This window comes from Myotis yumanensis, unplaced genomic scaffold, assembly GCF_028538775.1.
Source record: "Myotis yumanensis isolate MYYU_CA2020_CCGP unplaced genomic scaffold, mMyoYum1.0.hap1 SCAF_2, whole genome shotgun sequence".
Taxonomy (NCBI): Eukaryota; Metazoa; Chordata; class Mammalia; order Chiroptera; family Vespertilionidae; genus Myotis; species Myotis yumanensis.
In genome coordinates, this window is record NW_027223753.1 from 173,650,064 (window position 1) to 173,671,101 (window position 21,038).

A 21,038-nucleotide genomic window follows, 5' to 3' on the forward strand; every position below is an offset into this window, starting at 1 on the left:
CACGTCCAGATCTTGGAATCTCCTTCTGTCCCTTCACCTCTGAATCCTGCCAATTTTTTTCTTTCTTGTAATATTTCATTTCCTGGCTGGGAATGGGCTCTAACCAGCAGACTTCCAGCCGGGCCTCTGAACTCGCAGCGGTCTCCAGTCGGTCTGGCTCCTTCCCAAGCCCCTCGGCTCGGGCAGCTCTCATCCCAACCCTGCCTCTTCCGTCGGTCGCGTTTGTTCCTCCGCTTGCAAGGACCTCTATCCTCTCCCGGCCTTTCCCATGTTCGGGGAACTCCTACACAGCCCGAGCGCCTCCGCTCCGGCTCTGGGACTGAACCCTGCCTCGCAGCGAGCTTCGTCCTCCTGGCCGCAGCCCCTGTCCCCTCCCCGCTCGCCTCCCCACCCGCCACCTGGCTTCGCCCCGGCAGCCCCGGGAGCCATCGGCACTTCCCAGAATAGAGAGCAGCTGCTAACGTCAGGCTGCCGCCCGCTGCGGGGTTCCCGGCGCACCGGGTGCGGGCGGAGGGGATGTGACTCTGCTCTGGCCTTCCGTCTCCCCACCCGGGCCGGGAAACTGAGGCCCAAGGCCAGGGGAACTTCCAGGGGGTGCAGAGTACGTGAGGGCCGACGGGTCCAGAGCCCCAGTCGTCCCGACTCCTGTCCGCGATCCCTCGACCACACGCGCCGCTGGAGAGCTGGGCGGGGAGCGGGTCTCGGAGCGAGCGCTCCGCCCGGGAACGCGCAGGGCGCCAGGCACGACCAACTCGCCGCGAGAGAAAGTTGTTGTCTCCCAGCCTGCACTCGCCTCTCACCTCTGAGACACACCTTCCCGCTGGCCCTGGCACCCGCGCTCGCACATCCGGTCCACCTTGCGCACACCCCTTTCCACGCGCTCCTACGGCCCCTCTCCCTCCCACGCTTGCGGCTCCCAGCCGCTCCCCCGCGCCCCCTTGCGCACTCCCACCCGCCCCGGGGCGCGCCTTCCCCGCCCCGCCGCTCGCCGGGTCTCTGCGCCGCGCCCGCCGGGGTTCTGGCGCCCGGGAGCCCCACTCCTGGGCCGCGACCCGCTTCCGCCCGCCGGGCGCGGAGCAGAAATCCGGGGAGGCGCGCGGAGCGCTCCGAGCGCGAGGCGAGGGGCGCACGGCGCTGGGCGGGGAGGGGGGCGCGCGCTCGCTCACTCTCGGCTGCGCACACGCCGGGACAAACTCTCTCACAGACACTAGCGGGGTGCGCTGCCGCCGCCGCCCGCCGCTGCTCCTCCTCCCGCCGCCGCCTCGAGAGGGAGAGAGGGAGGCAGAGAGAGCGCTTTGTCCGCGCGCCGCCGCCCGGCCCGGGACTCTGCCCCGAGGAGGGAGCCGCGCTGAGTCCCCGCCTCCGCCTCTGCCTCTGCCCCCGGGCGGGCCGGGCGGCCGCGGTGGGGGGAGCCAGGCTGAGGGTGGGGGTGGGTGGCGGGCGGGCGGAGGGCGGGGAGGGGGGGGCTGTGGAGGAGGAGGAGGAGGAGAGACGAGGGTAGCGGAGGAGGCGAGGAGTGCCGGGTACCGGGCCGGGGGAGCCGCGGGCTCTCGGGGAAGACACGGATGATGAACAAGCTTTACATCGGGAACCTGAGCCCCGCCGTCACCGCCGACGACCTCCGGCAGCTCTTCGGGGACAGGAAGCTGCCCCTGGCGGGACAGGTCCTGCTGAAGTCCGGCTACGCCTTCGTGGACTACCCGGACCAGAACTGGGCCATCCGCGCCATCGAGACCCTCTCGGGTGAGCACTCGGCGCTGTCCCCCTCCCCCTGCCTCTCCCAGCTCCAGCCCGGACGGCGCCCGAAGAGAGGCCGAGCCCGGCGGGCGGCGCCCGGCGGGGGCTCCCGTGCCTGCACGCTCCCTTCCTCGCGACGGACCCTCAGCTCTGACCGCCGCTCCCCTCCCCCACAGCTCGGACTCACTCCTTGCCCTCCAAGCAGCAGCCCTGGGGCGACCCCTGTGCGGCTCCGAGGGTCCCCGATGCTCGCTCGCTCTCTGGAGGGCACCCTCGTTCCCCTGGCTCTCCGAGCTGCTCTCCAGAGTTCCCCCACCCCCATCCTTAGAGAGTCCCCGTCCCCCCACTTCACTGACCTTCCCGTCCACCCCCTTTGTCAGGGTCCCCCCAAATCCTGCATCTCCTCGCTTGATCGGACCTTATCCCTTCCCGTGCCTCGTGCCCAGGACCTCCTGCCCCTGGCGTCCCTGAGCCTCACTCTCCTTTCGAGCCCCCTCCCCACCTAGCCCTGCAGTCCCCCACTTTCGGCACCCCCTCGGCGTCACCCTGATGGCCCTCTCTGAAGTTTTGAGGCTCCCTCAGCCCCAGCTCCTGTACGACGGCACATCTCTCTCGATCCTCTCCCGAACCTCAGTTGCCTCTCGCTCGTCTCTCAAGCGCTCCTATTTTTCTCTGAATTTTTTGTCCGATTTTATTGAGAAGAACTCGAGGCGGGGGGCTTTCCGCCGCCTGCCCCCCCGCCTCCCGCTCGGCCAGAAGCACCTTTTTACGAGGTGCCCTGTCTCAACTCGGTGGGGGCCCGGGCTGAGAACCGGGAAAGAGGAGACCGGGGGGCCCCGCGAGCGCGCTGGAGCCCAGACGGGAGACGGAGAGCGACACACACCCGCGCGCGCGCGCGCACTCCCCAACTCTCCCTCTCGCACACGCACCGCCTGGAGCTGCGCTCGCCCCCAGACCACGAGCCTGCACCCCATGAACCCGGGGACAGGCCGGAGCCCCTTCCCCACCAGCGTGCGGAGTGGGGGCGGGGCGGCGGCGAGGCCAAGGTGACACCCAGAAGCCCGCGGGGACTAGCCTCTTGCAGGAGTGGACCCCAGGGGGCTTCTGCGCGTCTTTTGGGGCCCAAGGGGAGGACTAGGCTGGGAGGGGAGCGCAGCGGAGGCTTCGGGACCCCGGGCAGCGTAATGAAGAGGTGGGGGCCGAGGGAAACGGGGCCGCGCCAGCCCTGCAGCTTGAGTTTCAAATGAGCTCATCCTTTCAAATTGGCGCCGCTCTTTAGTAAATTTGTTTTTCCGGTAATGCCACCCACAGCTATACCTGGGGTCGGATCCTGGCTCACACCCTTCCCATGTCGACCTCAGAGCCGGGGCGCCCATCTTTCTTCCCACTGGGAACCAAGTTTGCCCAGCTGGAGCCGGTAGGAGACCCCTTGAGGGCGCCCGAAGGCGGAGCCCGAGCGTTGAGTTCTGTGCGTGCCCCTCCTAGACCCCCGCCGGTTTCATACAAGGAAGGTTCTGAGTGCTTTAATTTCTGTTTTAAAGGTAAAGTGGAATTGCATGGGAAAATCATGGAAGTTGATTACTCAGTCTCTAAAAAGCTCAGGTAAATATATTTTGCTTAGTTATTTTGTGATTGGGCTTACGTATAAGTAAAATATGCACTCCGTTTTTTAAAAGGTGCTTTTGTAATTTTGTAAAAAGGCATTTGTTTTGTTATTGGATATAAGATAGTTTAGAAAGTTACATTATTTACTTTCATTATATAAGGTGTTTACTGGTCTTGGAAAATATCTGGTGCCTTATTGGAGTAGTGTGTGTGTGTATCGAGCACTAGCTATGTTAAATTTTGCAGGGACTGTTGAACTTGTTTGTCAAAACTTGCCTCCCATCCCTACCCCCAGCACAATGGTAACAAATGCTTGTCAAGACTTCCTGTGAGATGTTAAGAGTAAATATTTACTGTGTCAGCTAAATTGCTTAACCAAACTTAGCAATTAATTAGTTTTCTTTTTTAGCTAGCTTAATGTTGAATAATAAAATAATTTAGTAAGGGGTCAATATTTTGCATAGTACTGTAAAGAAGTGGGTTGTTTGGATTGGATAGCAGTTAAAAGCCAGGCTTTTGGAGTCACTGTGCCCGCTGAATATTGCTTCTGAGCGCTTTGTTGTTGCTTTTAAGATATGTTTGAGGCTAATCTAATATCACTATGAAATCTATAGTTATATTTAACTGCACTGTTGTTAATGAAGGAGTAAAAAGGTTTGTGGAGATTGGAATTCTCCTGTGATTTGCTTACATGAGAAATGTCTGTCCAGGAGGAGAGAATGAACAACATCTTTGTTTTAAAGTTCATTGTGGACTTTAAATTTGGACCCTTTATTACTTATTCTAGATTTTTTTCCTCCAATGTGTTGTAACTTAGTTTGTATCCCATTCACACACATTTCTTCACTATTAGTCATTAAGTAGCTGAATTGGAGAGACTCTAAGTCTTTGATTTACTATCTTTAAAAATCTCTGATACTCAATAATGTAATCATTTACTTGATTTTTGCCAGATATTAAAACAAACTATCCAAATTTAATGAATGCTTAGATATTTTGTTAAAGGATATTTAAAAATTGTCTGCACATTTACAGATATGTTTTATCTAAGCAGCCAGAACATCTTTTGTTTGCAAATGATTCTGTGGCATATCAGAAAACTACTTAATACTTTTTTAAAAAAAGGTAAAAGTTGTGATTTGCAGTTTTGTGTGTAATATTAAGGTAGTTCTCTCTAGGAAAAGATGTATTCTAAATTTGTATACTTTATTTTTTTGCTTGAGAAATCCAAGTTGTAGCTTTCTGATATATTATTTGTTGTAAGTTTAAATTATCAATCTTACAACACTTGAAAATTTGAATATATTGAACAAAGTTTGAAAGAATCACCTAAAATATTTAATTGGCTATGTTTCTACAAATGCCTAATTGTATTGGCAATATAGCTGTTTTGAGTCCTTTTTTTTAGGTTATAATTTGTAAAACTCAGTGCTATTTTAACTTTGGTGTCTCATTTCATGTTGCAATATAAGTGAAAACCAGTTTATCTAAAGTTATTAGTATCTCTTAAAACTTCTCACAAACATACTATTTTTTTGTTGTTGTTCAAAAGGCAGAGGTAATTTGCTGGTAGATGGAGTGTTATTTAAATAATTTTGTGGTGTTTATATAAGAGTTCAGAATTAAGAGCATATCCTAGATTTTTAGTATTAATTAAATAAAGAGCAATCTAAGGCTTATACAGCCCTATTAGTGCATGATTTCTTTGAACATGTGGGCGATAGGAAATACCTAGGAGGCAGATTAAAATGTGCTGTGTATGATTCACTACACTGAAGATGTCTGACATACCAAATGTATGCATAAGCTGTTGCTGTAGAGGGTTACATCATTTCTGATTGGATGGTTTTAATCTTTTTTTTTTTTTTCCCTTTATTAGTTTAAAATGCAGAAATTAGTTACTTGTACTGCAGGCTAAGGGAGAGATAGCTAATGAGTGGTATGTACTGAGCTTAGACTCCTGGGATGGAGCAGCTGTGTGTTCTCATGTACAGGGCACTACCACAGTGGTGGCTTTCAAAAAGCAGGGTACTGTGACATTTGAAACCAAAGCTTTTATATTATATGGTGACTATTTTAGTGTTCTTTTGTTGCATTTCTATGAAAATTAACACATTAGGAGTAAATTTGTCAGAGTTAAGTCAGTTCTATATGTGGTTTTGTGTTAGCTGAAGTGAAAATGTGAAGAAAACAATTCATCTTGATTGCTTGCTTACTTAAATAATCATTCAACAATTGAGTGCTCATACTCTTTATATTGTTCTGATTTCTTTGTGTTCTCAAGAATCAGTTTTAATGTATACATTCTGAATAGATTTTTTTAAGCCAATGATACTTTGGGAGGAGATGTTTTTATCTTAAGTTATGAAATTATTGGCATGCCATTTGCTTACCAATTGGGTCTTTGGTATATCAGTTTATATGTGCTGTTATATTAGACAGACTAGATACCATTATTTTCTAAGGTCACTCAGAAATAGAAAACTCTTTTTCCTCTTTTTGCCACATGTATTTCATTCTTATTAGATGCAAATTATTGTAATGTAAACCATATACAAACCATCTATTTCTCTTTCTAAGTTGGGTTCAGGCTCCGCTGAACAAAAATCTTTGAATCTTTTTTTCTCTATTCATATTTCTTGGTAGTATATATGAAACAAAGATTTCTCATTGAGGAACAAACTGGTAAGAGCTTTAACGTTCTGTTGAAAGCTGTGGAAGTTTCCTTGATAGAAATTTCATTTTTGATGTTGATGAGTGTTTAGTTGTGTGTGTGTGTGTGTGTGTGTGTATAGGCACTGTAAAAATTGTTTTGAACTAAGACATATGCTAACTTGAATGTGCTTTCTAACTGAAGTTGAATGATTCTGTAAGATACAAAACTTTGAAAAATGCAATTTCTGCCCACTTCTAGGAAGTAACTAATTGGTGCTAGACATGCTTTCACTGAGATGTGTGAATACTATGAGGTAGTGTAGGAAAAAGCTATGAATTTGTCTTTCATGACTTAAAAATCAGTAATTGTGTTCTCTCCAATGCAAATGAATTTGGTCTCCTATAGGAATGTTAAAGAAAACAGTATCTCAATTGTATTTTGCTTGTATGTACTACATTGTGTATAGTTGAATTAAATACCAAAAAAAAAAAAAACACCCAACTTCTAGCCCTCCCTACAACAAAGGCTTTTACCACAACAATTTTTAATTCTGTAGCAACAGGAAAGATTTTAAGAGGTTAAAATCATATGGTAGCCTCTTCTATCAAGAATTTGTTGAATTGGAAATTAATGCCTGGATTTAATTATATAGGTTCCATATGGGGACATACTACATATTAAGGTAAAATTTTTAAATCAAACTGTCAGGTTACTTTTGATTTGACTTCAAGTTGAATGTTTAGTTTCCCATTTTAAAAAAGACTAATAATTTTTTTTTTATGTGGTTCTAGGTAATGTCATAGAGAATCACATTTTTGTGACCTTTAGGAGATAATTTATTAAAATTAAAATGGAAGCAATAAAGAAAAAAATTACTTGATAATTTATGTAATAACATAGGTTTAAAATTCTACTTTATGTTTTTAAATGACTGGTCATTTGATGTTTTTACATTTAGTTAAATATTAAAAAAACATTGAAATCTATAAATCAAAATAGATTTTATATACTGCTTGATTTTTCAATTTTCCAAATTCATATCAATTTTAATTTGTATCATAGCAACTTATAAAAGTATTAAATTGCTAAACACCTAAATATTCTAAAAGGTGATTGGGTGGTATGTAATACATTTGCCAAATTGTGTTTTCAAAAATAATAAATTTTTTTGTAATTATGCCTTAGTATAAGATGACCAGTAAATTATGGTCTCAGAGTTGTTTTTTTATGTTAACTTGAGATTATCATTTATATAGAGAAAATGAAGAGATTAGTAATAGTTGTATAACACCTTTTATACATAAAGATGTAAAGTATAATATATTTTTCAAGAAAGATATTTTAAAGGACATTAGAAAAGTTATAACTAATTGCAGGTTAAAGTTAACATTTCACTATTGTTTTGATTTTATGGAAGTAGCTCTGTTTTTTAAACTGGGGGATGTAAATAATGTTAAAATGTGTGTAAAAGAAAAGTAACTTGGGTACATTTATTAAAAGTCAAAACTATGAAAGACAGATTTCTACAGGAACTATTTATACATATTTGATACTTTTCAACTTTATAAATATTTGCTGTCGACTGCTGAATCACTCACTCTTCCAAGTCTGCTAATGAAATCCTCAAAAGTAGATGAGCAATTGGTCAGAGTTGTTAGAGGATATTATTTAAACTTCAGTGTGTCATCTCTGATTCAGTGGGGTGTGTGCACATGGGTGTGTGTGTGTGTGTGTGTGTTTTGTTGGGGACAGTAGTTTCAAACAGATGGTATCTAGAGGGAAGAGAAGGAAATCTTTAATTGAGCAACAATTACTCTGGATTTCAGTTATGAACAGGCAAATGAAAATCAATAGACGTTTGAACCTTGTGACAAAGGGAATGAAATCCAATGATACTTGCCTTGAGTGATGCATAACTCGTAGGAGGTTAACCTTGTGGAAGCCAGGCACTGGCACCTTAGTGGCTTCTTCAGTGAGCATGCCGCTGGAAGGACTATCCAACGCAAACTTTACTCTCCTTCCTTTTTGCTTGGATGTCCCCTCTCACTAATACAGTTAACAAGTGACTGTGAAGGCTTTGATGATCTGTAAGCCATTTTTAAGCGTTAGAAAATTCAAGATTTGCATATGCATATTTCTTTAGAAATTCTATACTGGGCAAGGCAATACATTATTTTGCAAAACAAATGTACTGTGAGAAAATCAATTTCATTAGAAGAAACATAGGATTAAACTGGTTTCTTTGGAAGATGTTAAATTAGATATTTCAAAAAGTATTTTTAAAAATTCTATTTAAATATCACTAAAGTGCCTTCAATGTTCTTTTCCGCGGGGCTCTCTGTTCTAAAAGAAGAGAGTGGTGGAGCTTGGCTAAACCAATTTTCTAAAACTTTGCATAAAAACGTAATCTCTTAAAAGTTATGATTAACTTCTTAATTTGAAGGGTGAAACAAATCTGTTTAATAAAATATGTCCAAATTTATTAGTCAAAGTTTAATTCTTTTTATACTTAAATCTTTGGGTAGTTATTCAAAGCACTGTCATTGAAGGAAACATAATAGCAAATAAATAAGAAACACCTACCAGTTAGTGTTTCCTCTGGTTGTCACCATTAAATTTAAAAAAAAAATCTTTTACTTTATAATTTGACTTCATGCTTACAAACTTGTAATTTTCATTTGGTGGCATGGACTGTATGGGTTCTATTTTGGGAAGCAAAATTGCAGAGCGCTCAAAGCATTATTTTTAAGGTTTTACTTTTCCTGTGTTGATGATGGACTTTAGTCTGGTCTTTCCATAAAATAGTGAAGAAAAATTATTTTCTTCTGCAAAAAAATTCAGATTCTGTTGATTTGGCTTACAAAGAGGATGGGGACTATAATAACTGTTTCTTTAGTTTGGTTTAGACTCTAATGACATATTGAGGTGTAGAGTAAGTAGACCAGAGAAAATGAATGCTATTGCATTACTAGCAGGCAATGAAGTCCAAAGGCTCAGCATATGTCCATCATTTAATAGATAATATGTCTCCTCTCCAAGCCTCTGGTTCTCTCTAAATAATAGGCTTACAGTTTTGAGGTACGTTTTATTTGCTTATTCCTGGATTTCCTGGTTATTTATCTGTTTTACATGTTATTTCTTAAAATATGAATGTTTAGTTAGAATTTTCCCATTCTGTTTACTACCAAGAACATTTCATAAAATAGGTATTTTAATGAGTCCAATAAATGAAAATTAAGAGGTCTGATACATGTTTTAGACTTTCTAATACTTATCCAGATTATAAGAAACGTTGTACCTAATGACCAAGGAAGTATGTTATGGGATCATTGCAATAAGAATGGTATTTTCAGTTTCTCTTATTAGCATATAAATAATGTGTACAAATGCGTGACAGTTTGCCTTAGGGGAAGTTTGGATTTTTAATATTTGGTTTAAATATGACCAGAATGGTTGTTTCATGATTCCATGGGTAAAAAGTAGCCTTATCTCAGGGAGATTAATGTATTTTTAAGCACCTGCCACATCTTACATTTATTATTAGTGCTGATGATGTCAGAGCCTCTTTCACATATTTCATTCATTTCAAATGAAGAATATTTGACAATTAATATCCCCCTTTTTACAGATGAGGAAACTGAGTCTCAGAGAAATTTAATAATTTGCCCTAAAGCCTCATGGCCATTAGAGCTGGAACTCAGCTCTTCTGAGCTTCAGTCCAGTGTGCTTCACCTACATTGACATAGTTTAAATTAAAGAAGTCACCTGAAAGTGTTGTAAGATGCAAAGGGTGCCATTCAAGAGTTACGATGAAAATAGGTTTGTTTGTGAATGACCCATTGCAACAGTCTTATTCTTACATCAGTCTGCATGGTCTATACTTTGTTACAGTTTTTTAGAGAAAATAATTAGAAACAGAGGTGATTACCAGCAGCGTTGCCTCCTCCCATCCTCATGCTTGCCCTTAGGCAGAAGTGGGGGGGTGCCTAACTAAGCAGGTTGGATTTTGTTTTTACATTGCCTTTTTCAGGGTTGCCTTCTTTGTGTTATGAAATAGGACATTGCCAGGAAAGATATTTCTTTCAGCACCTGAGCCATACAGATCGCACAGGTAGCCGTGGCAAATGGAAGTCTAGGATGGGTTCTTCACAGGTTTCAGCCAAAACATTGCTGGAGGGCAGATCTGTGTTTTGGTTTAAGTGTTTTCCTGGCGGCTGCCAGGTCTTGCCCCAGATTTGGTGCCTCTCTCTGCTTCACTCTCCGTGTTGAATATAGCCTTTGACCTCTCCCCTGGGGATGGAATGAGTATTAACAGGATAGCATCCATAAAGTTTTCTCAGCGTTCTTCATCAATGATATAATCCCTCAAAAACATAGTCAAGAAACTAAGCATGTGCAGTACAGTCCATTTTTCCTCAATTGTAAACTTCGGCATTTATCCTCATTTCCTTTAACTTCTGTGTACACTCCTGTTTATGATAGTGGTGGGGGGAGGGAGGAAGGAATTATCAAGAAAAAGAATAGGTGGAAGAAGATTATTTCCAACTCCCTAGGTGTTTCATTGTTTCAGTTCGTGCAGTTCAGAGTGGGTATCGCATGTTCTGTGAAATTCTCATTCAGGAGATGGGAGAAGGAAGAGAGGTGACTGATGTGCTGGGCACTGGACTAGGCCTTCTACGTATTTCATCCTGACCATAGCCTGGAGAGAGCTGTATGTCATCCCTTTTACAGCAGGACCGCAAAGCTTCAGGCGCCAAAGCCCCTCCTTCCGCCTGACCACCTGCTTCCTAGAAGCCGTGGCCCTTACCCTCGTGGTCCATCTCATTTGAATATAGTAGCAGCACCCCAACAATAAAGTAGGATGTTTGCTAATGTGTACATAGGTTATAGAGTAACTTTGTCTATTTTTCCTAACTCAGAATAAGTGATAAAATTTACATGTATGTTACTGATAGGCAGAGGAAATGACACTGAAGTTTAGTATATTTTTAATATAGTGCAAGGGAAAGAAAACTAAAAGTGTTAGTCATAATTTGACGAAGCTTTCTTGAAGTAGCCTATAGTAGAAGCATTGGTAATTATATAAAGTTAAAAATATATTTTAAAAATATCATTGTGGCTAAAAATTAAATGTGAAAAACATATATGTATGCAGTATGGGGGGAGGGTTTGATATATATATATTTTTTAATCCTGAAAACACACACACACACACACACCAAAAAAAAATACTCAAGCTTTTTTGTTCAGGACCTAGAATGTTGCACGAAGTTTGATATGCTTTCATTTTTATCTGTGTATTTGAACATGTCTAGGGTTTAGGAGAAGGAAAATAAGGGATTCTTCCAAATTACCTTTTATAAAGTGGTTCATCTTATTAACATTAGAAAGTTTTAAACTTTTTTGACCCATGAAAATGTCAGTGATAGCAAAGGAAGTAGAAAAGATATATATGTGTTTTTGGATATAATACATAAACTTACAATGCATTTTTTGTGACTTTCTTTTAGTAAATAGGAATTAAGATGCAATGATATTGCCAATGAAATGAGATATATAAGAGTTTTGCTTCTAAGTATAGAGGTGCTTATTTGATAAGAACATGATTTTATGAAATTTATTATGAGGTTAAAATAATGAGTTTTCTTAGTCAAGAACTTCTAATAGAGCTTAAAATATTATCAGAAAAACATCCTTATTACCATGTCATATCTTCTCTTCATTCTTTCTCTTCAAAAAACAAAGTGAAAAGTATGTAATTGAGTGTTGATCCTGTGGACAGGTTAACCTCAAACCAATTCATGAAATAGAAGGTAATTTGAAAAGCTCATTTGGGGATAGGCTGTTTAGTTTTTTTGTATGTCAAGGAGCCCTTTTACTGTAGTCCCTCCTGATCTTTGTGATTTTTAACAATGGATATTTGGAGGGGGGGGGGGGAAAGGTGTTTTTCATTGTCATTGTATGGATAAGGTTTCGGAGTAAAATGTTTATGTATCTTTTGAGTCAGAGGTAGATGATGAAGCAATGTAACACCGAAAAAATGCAGTTTAGCCTCTTCAGTTGTAAGGAAGAAAGAAGAAAGGAGGAAGGGAAGGAGGAAAGGAAGCAGAGAGGGAAGAGAAAGGGAAAGGAAAAAGAGAGGGAGAGAGGGAAGGAGACTGAATAGAAGGGAGAGAGGGAAGGAGGCAGGCAGCCATACAAGCATAGGTGACTGAACTTTGTCAGGTTGCTCGTGCCCTCTCTGGAGAGCACGTGGGAGAGACTGGTGCTCACGGATGGTGTGTAGAAAACAGTAAGTGATTCCAGTGGTGGCACAGGACTGGAAGTCTCCCACAAGTTGTTCTTTTCTTTGATGTTTAAAAAGTCTAGGAGTACGGGGCTGGCCTGCCCCACAAAAGGTTTTACATTCCTTTCGATGAGGCCCCACACTGGCCACTTCTCCTTCGTGTTTGGATGGTGGGGCAGGGCTGGAAGGTGCCTGGTGTGCGGGCTTGCCTCCACCCTGTGCCCCCTCGCGGGCTGAGTTTGGGGAAGCCGGGAGGCCTGTGTGTGCTTGCTCAATGTGTTGGAATGTATGGGTTCTGTGGCGTATACTTACTCGGCAAGTGAAGCAGACATGCGCTCCTCAATGGTTGTGGGGGTCAAACGCCCTTGTAGGCTTTTGTGAGGGTTGAAAACTTGGGAAGGATTTTCCCAGGGCTGAAAGCTTCCCCACTCCCATCCCCCCCGACCCCCCGCAGTGCAATTTGTATTTATTCTCTGTGAAGGGAAAACACATCTTTTTTATTTTGAATCATTGAAGGATAGAGACAATATTGTGAATGCATAAATAAGCTGGCCTCTTTCTCCTGGATCCAGCTGTGCTCTTTCCTCCTTTCTCTTCAGACTGATAGCGATGCCTTCAAATCGTGGACACGGAATTCATACCCTGAGTTTTTAAAAACGCTCTGAGTTGTGTCGCCCTTAAAGATGACATTGAAGACCTTGAGAAACCAAGTTTTAAGCTCAGGTATTTAAAAATGTAGGATTTAGTCTTCCTTTTAAAGAATAAAAGAACAAACTACTAGTTGATTGATATTCTTTCAATTTTTCAGTTTATATATATATATATATATATATATATATATTCTTTTTTTTTTTTTAAATATATTTTATTGATTTTTTACAGAGAGGAAGGGAGAGGGATAGAGAGTTAGAAACATCGATGAGAGAGAAACATCGACCAGCTGCCTCCTGCACATCTCCCACTGGGGATGTGCCCGCAACCCAGGTACATGCCCTTGACCGGAATCGAACCTGGGACCCTTCAGTCCGCAGGCCGATGCTCTATCCACTGAGCCAAACCGGTTTCGGCAATATATATATTTTTAAATTTACACTTTATGTATTTATTTTATCCTTCACAGAGGTTTGAGATGACAAAGGTTCTGGTAGCTCAGTTATTTTAAATGACCGAAGAGACTTAGGTTTATAAAGTAGGTAAGTTTGAAGTGGATTTTGTCTTAAGGGATATTAAAGACTGGGAACAGGTGGTTGATTCTAATAGAATTCTTTATACATTTTATGAGACTTACCAGGGAAGAGTTAGCACTTTGGTTCATTGATTTTTGTATTAATGGTTTGTATTAATGGTGTGAATTTCAACAATGATTTCAAAACAATAATTTTGATACTGAAAATGATTTATGGCTTTAGTTCATATATAACAATTATGGTCAAGGTGTTGCTATCTGCCTTAAAAATCTCCAGCCCAAAATTCTGTCTTTTATTTCCCATGGCAGTGCTTTTAACAGCATATTCCACAGAGCCTTAGGATTCTGGGGAGGTGGTACATTTATGGGAAGGGAGCGTGGATGTCTGTACATGGGGGATTCGGCCTCTTACCCACCTTTCAGTCAGAAGGCAGCTGCCTTCATTGCTGTTTTATCTATTGAAGTTTCATCTAGAATTTGAGGTTTGCTGCTTTAAAAAAACAGTTTGAAAGTATTACTCCTAGGCCTTGAGTCCATCCCCTGGTCAGGCAGTTGAGCAGATCCAAAGCTCTTTCTCAAGGGCACTTGAGACCCTGCCTCTGTTACTTCCTGTATCTCCTTCCTTTGGGTTGGCCTTCCATCTCCTGTCACCTTCGCTTTAGTAACAGATGTTTGCTTTGCCAACTACATGCCAGACGACTAAATCTATGGATTTTTCTACATCATCAGCACAGAATGCTTGCCCCTCGGGAACTTTCCCGGGAACTCCTCGGCCAATGGTCCTCCAGCTCTTGGCAGAGCCATTGGGGCCGACTGCCTTTGAAGACTGAGGGATCTGGCGACATGGGCCCTGTGTTGGGGTTTCACAGGGGTGATCTTCAAAATATTTTCAACTGGTTATTATGGACGGCCAGCACATCAGCAGGGACGCAAACCATTGTTCTCTAACACACACTTCTTCAGTGTCTGTCCCGCGTGCATGATTCTTGTTTAGAAACAGGGTATTACTTCCAAACATATATATCAGTCTCTCAGTGATTTCTTAACCTGTGACCAAGGGCTCTTGGGGCGAGTCCTTAAAGCCCTTGGACTTCGGTTTCTGTGTTGTTTAAAGAGCCTCCTGGGGGGTTCTAATGTGCGGGGTGTGGGTAGGGGGCTCCCCTCTTTGCTTTGCTCCATGATCCTGTTCACTCCATCACTCTAGCTTCCTGCAGACTGGCTTTCGGAGGCTGATGATTTCATATTACGCACCCACATTTTATAGTAAGACTGTTAAGAGGGACCACAGTTTAGATCAGCGGTTCTCAACCTGTGGGTCGCGACCCCTTTGGCGGTCGAACGACCCTTTCACAGGGGTCGCCTAAGACCATCCTGCATATCAGATATTTACATTACAATTCATAACAGTAGCAACATTACAGTGATGAAGTAGCAACGAAAATAATTTTATGGTTGGGTCACAACATGAGGAACTGTATTTAAAGGGCCAGAAGGTTGAGAACCACTGGTTTAGATAGTTAGCTCCAGCCAACTGTTGCCGGTGGAAATGTAGGGTCAGTATGCCCAAATCTGATTTTTCAAGAGAAGCCAAAACTCAGAGTTCTTATGTTAAGTATTGACAACAATTAAAAAAAATTGAGGGATGCTGTGAGGGTCAAAGAGGATAGCTATGGGTTGAATCTGGCCCATGGGTTGCCAGTTTACTGCCTCTGCCACATGAAACCCTACATTTCTACAAAATATTATTGAAGATACTCTCCATTATGTTTAGTATCTCTTATGCTTAAGGCTTATCTGTGAGTGAGGTAATAGTCCTCTTGATAAACTGGATAAACTAGTATGTCTCTTATCTAATGATGATAGCTGTTTGGAAGCTCAAAATTAAAATTAGGTCTCAGTTGCAGCAACCATCCTTAGTCTAGTTTTCTGGAATCATTATTTTCTTCAATATAAAGGCCCTATCGTTTTATCTTTATCGCACGATCTTATTGTGTTTTTGTTACATTTAAGCCATCTGAAGTCCTTTTGTAAATATGGAATGTACATATGCTGAATATGCGATAATCTTACACGTTTATGTGTGTAGTGTTTCATAATTATGTTCACGAGCAAAAAGTAAGCCTCTGTTTTCATAGAAGTGGAGAAGCATGTTTCCACATCAGTCTAATTACACCTTCTCCGACTAAACACCGGGCCAACAGCTATAGGTATTGTTTTAAACCATTTTCTAAGGAAATGTGATTCTCATATGTCCAGCAAACATTTTAAAAAATAAGAACTTGAGTTCTGCCTATAAATCAACATCTGATATAAGGCAGGTAGTTTGAAAAGCATAGAATGTAGTTGGTGGGAAAATCCCATGGTGAAAAACTGCTTTTAAAAATATGTTTGAAAAGTGTTTTGGTTACTGTTGCACTTCCTTGTATTTAAGTTGAGGAAATTGAAGGCCATATGGATTTCACTTCTTGGCCTCGGGTTCAGTAAATGCTCCTTAAGGCCAAACTAAAAGAAAACTGCCAGTTGCCTATGAGATCTTTAAAAAAAAAAACCAACTAAAAAAACCCTCACAAAACTACTCTGACAGTTGGAATTAGCATTTTCAAAGTATCTCTTTGTCCTGTAACTTACATGCAGAACGAAATAGCTCATTAGTAACCTCTAGAAGCACGTCTGCAGAACGTAAGTTAGCAAGTCTTCCCTGGGAAGCCATAATAGAGACGCATCCAGGAGTGGAGGCATCAGGTTTTCCCTTGGCTCCTCTCGTTTGTGATGGATCTAAATTTCAGTTCCACAGAAATAGCCAGCTCTATTATTTGGACTTGAATGCCTTGAATAGTAGACATAACTTCTCATTAAATATTTTTGGATGAATTAAAATTAAAGCCATAATAAGATATCATTAATAATTTACTTTTATTTCTTTCCCTCTTTTTCTCTTTTCTTTATTTTCAAATGGGGTTGGGGGTGAGGGGAATACTAGTTCAAAAATTTTGCTCTTTTGTGACTGGGTTTTTTCAAACCCTAAGTGGAATAAAATCTTCATGGGCATGTTAGGTATGAAGGCTCTTTAAAACATGAGGTGAGCTGCAAAGAGCAGCTGCACAGGGCTGTAAAATGAGTTTGGAAAGCAGAGATTCAAATTTGCTGGAATCAGAATAGGTTTTGTAAATCAATTTTTTTTTTTTTTTTTTTACAGTGTAGGTTAATCTTAGTGTTATTAGATTCAGTATGATTACGTGACAATATAATTTTCACTGTAGCTATTTCTCTCTGTAACCCAAATTACATTACAGCAGAAAAACCTACTTAAAAAAAAACATACCAGCTATCCTCTTATTGTAAGACAATAGGTAGATTACAAGAATCAAACTCAAGGTGTGTTTTTACATAATAAATACGATCAGTTTAAGGAGACAGCATTGGAAGTTACTGTTAAAAACAAGGCAAGTGTAAAAAATGACAGGATTTACCAATGAATAAGATCATTCATAACCAGGAAAGTTCGACTGTTCTTAAATGTTAATTAAGAGAGAGAGAGAAAGAAAGAAATATCGATGTTTGAGAGAGAGACATTGATCGACTGCCTCCTGTATGCCCTCACCGGATTGAACCCGCAACCTAGGTATGTGCGCTGACCGGGAATAGAACCTGCCACCTTCTGGTGCATGGGACAATGCTCCAACCAGCTGAGCCACCTGGCCAGGGTTATTTCAAACATTTCCTGAGGATCAGGACTGTGGCAGCAGTTTAGCTGGGTTGTTGTAGCTCAGCACCTTTTATGAAATTGCAGTTAAGTTGCCAATTGTGACTGCAGTCATTTGAAGGCTCAGCTGGTCTAGAAGATCTACAACCATGCATGTGGTTGTTGGCAGGCCTCAGTTTCTCTCTGGCTGTTGTCTCAGTTCCTCACACCTGGGCTTCTGTATAGGTCTGCTCACAACATGACAGTAGGCGTCCCAGAATGAGTAATCCCAGTGAATGAGACACCACACTGCCTTTTACCACCTAGTCACCAAGTTACATAGAGTCACCGTGCCTTATTTTGTTCCTTAGACATGAGACATTCAGTGGGAAGGGATTAGTCAAAAGGTGACTACCAGAGGATGGGGAACATCACCAGCCATCTAGCGTTTAATTAAGTCAATCAGGAAAAGTCAGCAAATCAAAGACTTGGTTGGTTTGGGGCTTATGATGAAAAGTAATTCCCTTATATTAGTATTTATAATTAGCCCTTTTGGAGCAAACCTGGAATTCCTTATAAAACAACAATAATGCCGAAACCGGTTTGGCTCAATGGATAGAGCGTCGGCCTGCGGACTAAAAGGTCCCAGGTTCGATTCCAGTCAAGGGCATGTACCTGGGTTGCGGGCACATCCCCAGTAGATGTGCAGGAGGCAGCTGATCGATGTTTCTCTCTCATCGATGCTTCTGACTCTCTATCTCTCTCCCTTTCTCTCTGTAAAAAATCAATAAAATATATTAAAAAAACAACAACAATAATAACAATTATGGATTACTGAATCCTTTTATAATCTTTATTTAATTTTCATAATACCTTGTATAGTGAGGGATGCAGATGGCACTGTCCTCACTTCACAGGTTAGGGAATCAAGGCCCAGTTGTTCCAAGTCCTCAGGTGGGGCCATGTGTTTGGCATTTAACCTAAGTTGTTGTTTTTTTCTTTTTCACCTCTTTCTGGGGGTTTTTTCCCCCCTGAAAAATGATTTTAGTGACTCCCCTTTTTATAAAACACACTTAAATTTTTACCTTTTCAGCCTTATCTGGAAGAGCTGGGGGTTTTTCATGCCTAATCAAAAAGTTTAGAAGATTATTCTTGTATCAGTACAGATGCTTGTCACTTTTCTGCCAGCAACAAGAGTCCTTTTTGCTATTTTTGTAACTGGGTGAGGTCTGATTTCTCCAGAATTGTGCCATACTGTGGTTAGCCATGGTCTACAAGGGGAAAATATATTCACTCTTCTTTAAAATCACTGGTTTTCTAAGAAATATGCTACTTACTATAGTACATCTTTCTCAGGCAGATGCAGTGGTCACTTTGATATAAGACAAGGTGACTGTTTCTCTCTATTAAAAATGCAGAAACATTAGGCCCTCAGACCTTTGGTGCCTAGCTTTATTATGCATTTGTTTATTGAAGAAATTGGTAACATTTTGTACTGCTTTTGATGTGAGGCATGTCCTTGTCGATTTGATGTTGAATGAATCATTCTGTATGAGCATTTTGCCAAACTTAAGCAAACCTACCAACTTTGCTGTAGAATGTCCTAAATTACTTCGACTTTAGTCAAATACAGCATTTTAATAGTTAGGTCTTTACCTTTTTATTGAATCTCAGTGCTTATTTTACTTGCATTACACATTCCCATAACCCGTTTAGCCTTTTCTCTTAAAGGTCCTGTTAACTTGATTTGTGAAGTGAAACGTTTCTTTTTTGAATATGTATAGACGAGGATTATAGAATGTCAGACTTTTGTTAAGACTGCCTGCACTTTAAGAAAGATGCATGCTTTTCATATTGTTTAAAAAACATTGAGGTAAATATAGTATTACATTTTCTACACAGTTTATATATTCTATTCAAGCAGAATGTATCCTACATCATCCTTTCTTGAATGCTCAGAGTAGATTGTTGACCTCTCCATAGTTAAAAATTTTGATGTATTTTTTTTTTACAAAACAATCAGATGTTTATATTTCACTCCCTTAAGTAGTTTAAATGTACCTCTTATGATCTTGTTTATATTGGTTTGTTAAGTACCACCTCCCCCCTTAAAGAAAAGTTAGTAAATTCTAGTTCTGTTCTGTTGCAATTAGAATTAGTGGTATTTCACCATTCAGTGAGCTATCATCTTGATTCATTTTAGGTTTACAATGCTCTTGAGATGCAAACTGCTAATATCTGCCATCCTACTATGGAAGAATTTAGGATGATGCCTTTATAACTTTCTCGTGACAGGAAGTGGTTACAAATTCACCCATTCAAAGGAGAGCGTTCAATTTAAATCATGGCAATCCAGGATTATGTAACAGACAGAAAATGGAGACAGATTTGATCAGATTAATCACAGCATAACAACATGGAGATACTTCTTTTTTCAGTACTTTTATTTGGAATATATTCACCAAAAAGAATCCAATTATTAAGAGTACTGTAATTGGGGGCAATTTTAACTTTTGATGATTTGACACTTGATTCTGAAGTGCTCTTTAAAGGTAAAATTTAATTACAATTTAGTTGTAAAAGAAATAATTGTGGATAACTTCTAAGATTGAGCCTAGCAAGCTAAAGCTACCTTATCAAAAATAAGATGACAACTTCCAATATCCAGCTGTTAAGTAGGAGGGGCTGCCTGGGAGCTGTGTTCTAGTGGGAGGCACAAAGCCTGCAGCCACATTGCACTCCGAAGGGTGCTTTCAGCAGTTCACTTTCTACATTGATTTCAGTTCTTCTGACAACAAACTAGTGTTTGTAGGTGTTCTCATCTTGAGAAAAGCTTTGACTTCTATAAATTTTCTCTGTCCAGGGTCTTTAGGGCCCTGAGTGCTGTTGAAGGTGCTTCAGTCTGGTTGGTGGGATGTGCGAGAGGGATTCTGTCCCTAGTTGGTGATGGTGCATTTGGATGTTGAAATTACTTCTTGCCTGCTCTCAATGAACTTCCTCAGCTGAATCAGCTGCTTGAATGTCAGATAAAGTCCTATAACTTAAGAAATGTTTTTGAGACTCAGTAAGGAACTCAAGTTACTTCAATTCCAAAGAGCATTACTTTCGGACCTACTATGTGTATAAGGTAGGGTACAGTGGGGTCCCTGCATTAAGGAGTTAATCTCTGAGGACTCTTCCCCTCTTACTGTTTCCAAATCTATAGAAACAAGCCACAGGAAAACTGCTGCTTTCACCCTTACCCCAACACCAGCTTCGTGTGTTACCTTACTCTGGTTACCTAAGCTCACTTCTTAAATGCCTATGGTGTCTTAGGCCTGGAATGGGGTTACTACTTAGAGAGCAAAAAACTGGTAACCTGAACCTGACCTCCCTCTCCCTCTGGGTGCATTAGGTTTACATTCCAGATTACATTTTTTGATCACTTACTCCCAGGTATTCAGCAACACCTATGTGTGTGAGGCGTTGGTTAATTGCAGTAAAAAGTTCAAAGGTAGATAAACGAAAGTGATATTTGTCTGGACTCCCATAATGCCTGGGGACAAGGTCCAGTGCACCCTCTTGGGGCAGGGAATCTGCTGCCTGGTATGGTAAAATTTGTGTGGACACGAGACAAATGGCAGCTGGGTAGTCCCCTTGGAGATCCTTCTGTAAAGCTCCCCTAAGTCCTTCTGAACGTCCCCTCCCCCACCTAGGTTTTCACAGTTACCTCCACTGTTATGGTCTGACTTCATAGCTACTTGTGTGCACAGCAGCCCTGTCTGATTGTCTGCCTGTCACTAGGAAGGAAAGAATGACTTACTCATGGTGTGTGCCCAGCATGGTATGGAGGTGCTTACTAAAGGTTGAATTGTATTGTTCCTGATTTCATTCTGGTTGAGCTTTA

The 21,038-nt window shown here is 41.7% G+C and overlaps 1 protein-coding gene across 5 annotated transcripts in view; it reads left to right on the forward strand.

The window, feature by feature from the left end:
• The first annotated feature begins 1,498 nt into the window (after positions 1 to 1,498).
• The window catches only part of IGF2BP2 (insulin like growth factor 2 mRNA binding protein 2), a 154,779-nt gene continuing 135,239 nt past the window's right edge, over positions 1,499 to 21,038 (forward strand). For all 5 annotated transcript variants that reach the window (XM_070406637.1, XM_070406641.1, XM_070406638.1 and 2 more), the window contains exons 1-2: positions 1,499 to 1,743; positions 3,279 to 3,339. In XM_070406637.1, the coding sequence (XP_070262738.1) occupies positions 1,566 to 1,743; positions 3,279 to 3,339 (239 nt within the window). In that variant the 5' untranslated portion in view covers positions 1,499 to 1,565. The remainder of the gene's footprint in view (positions 1,744 to 3,278; positions 3,340 to 21,038) is intronic.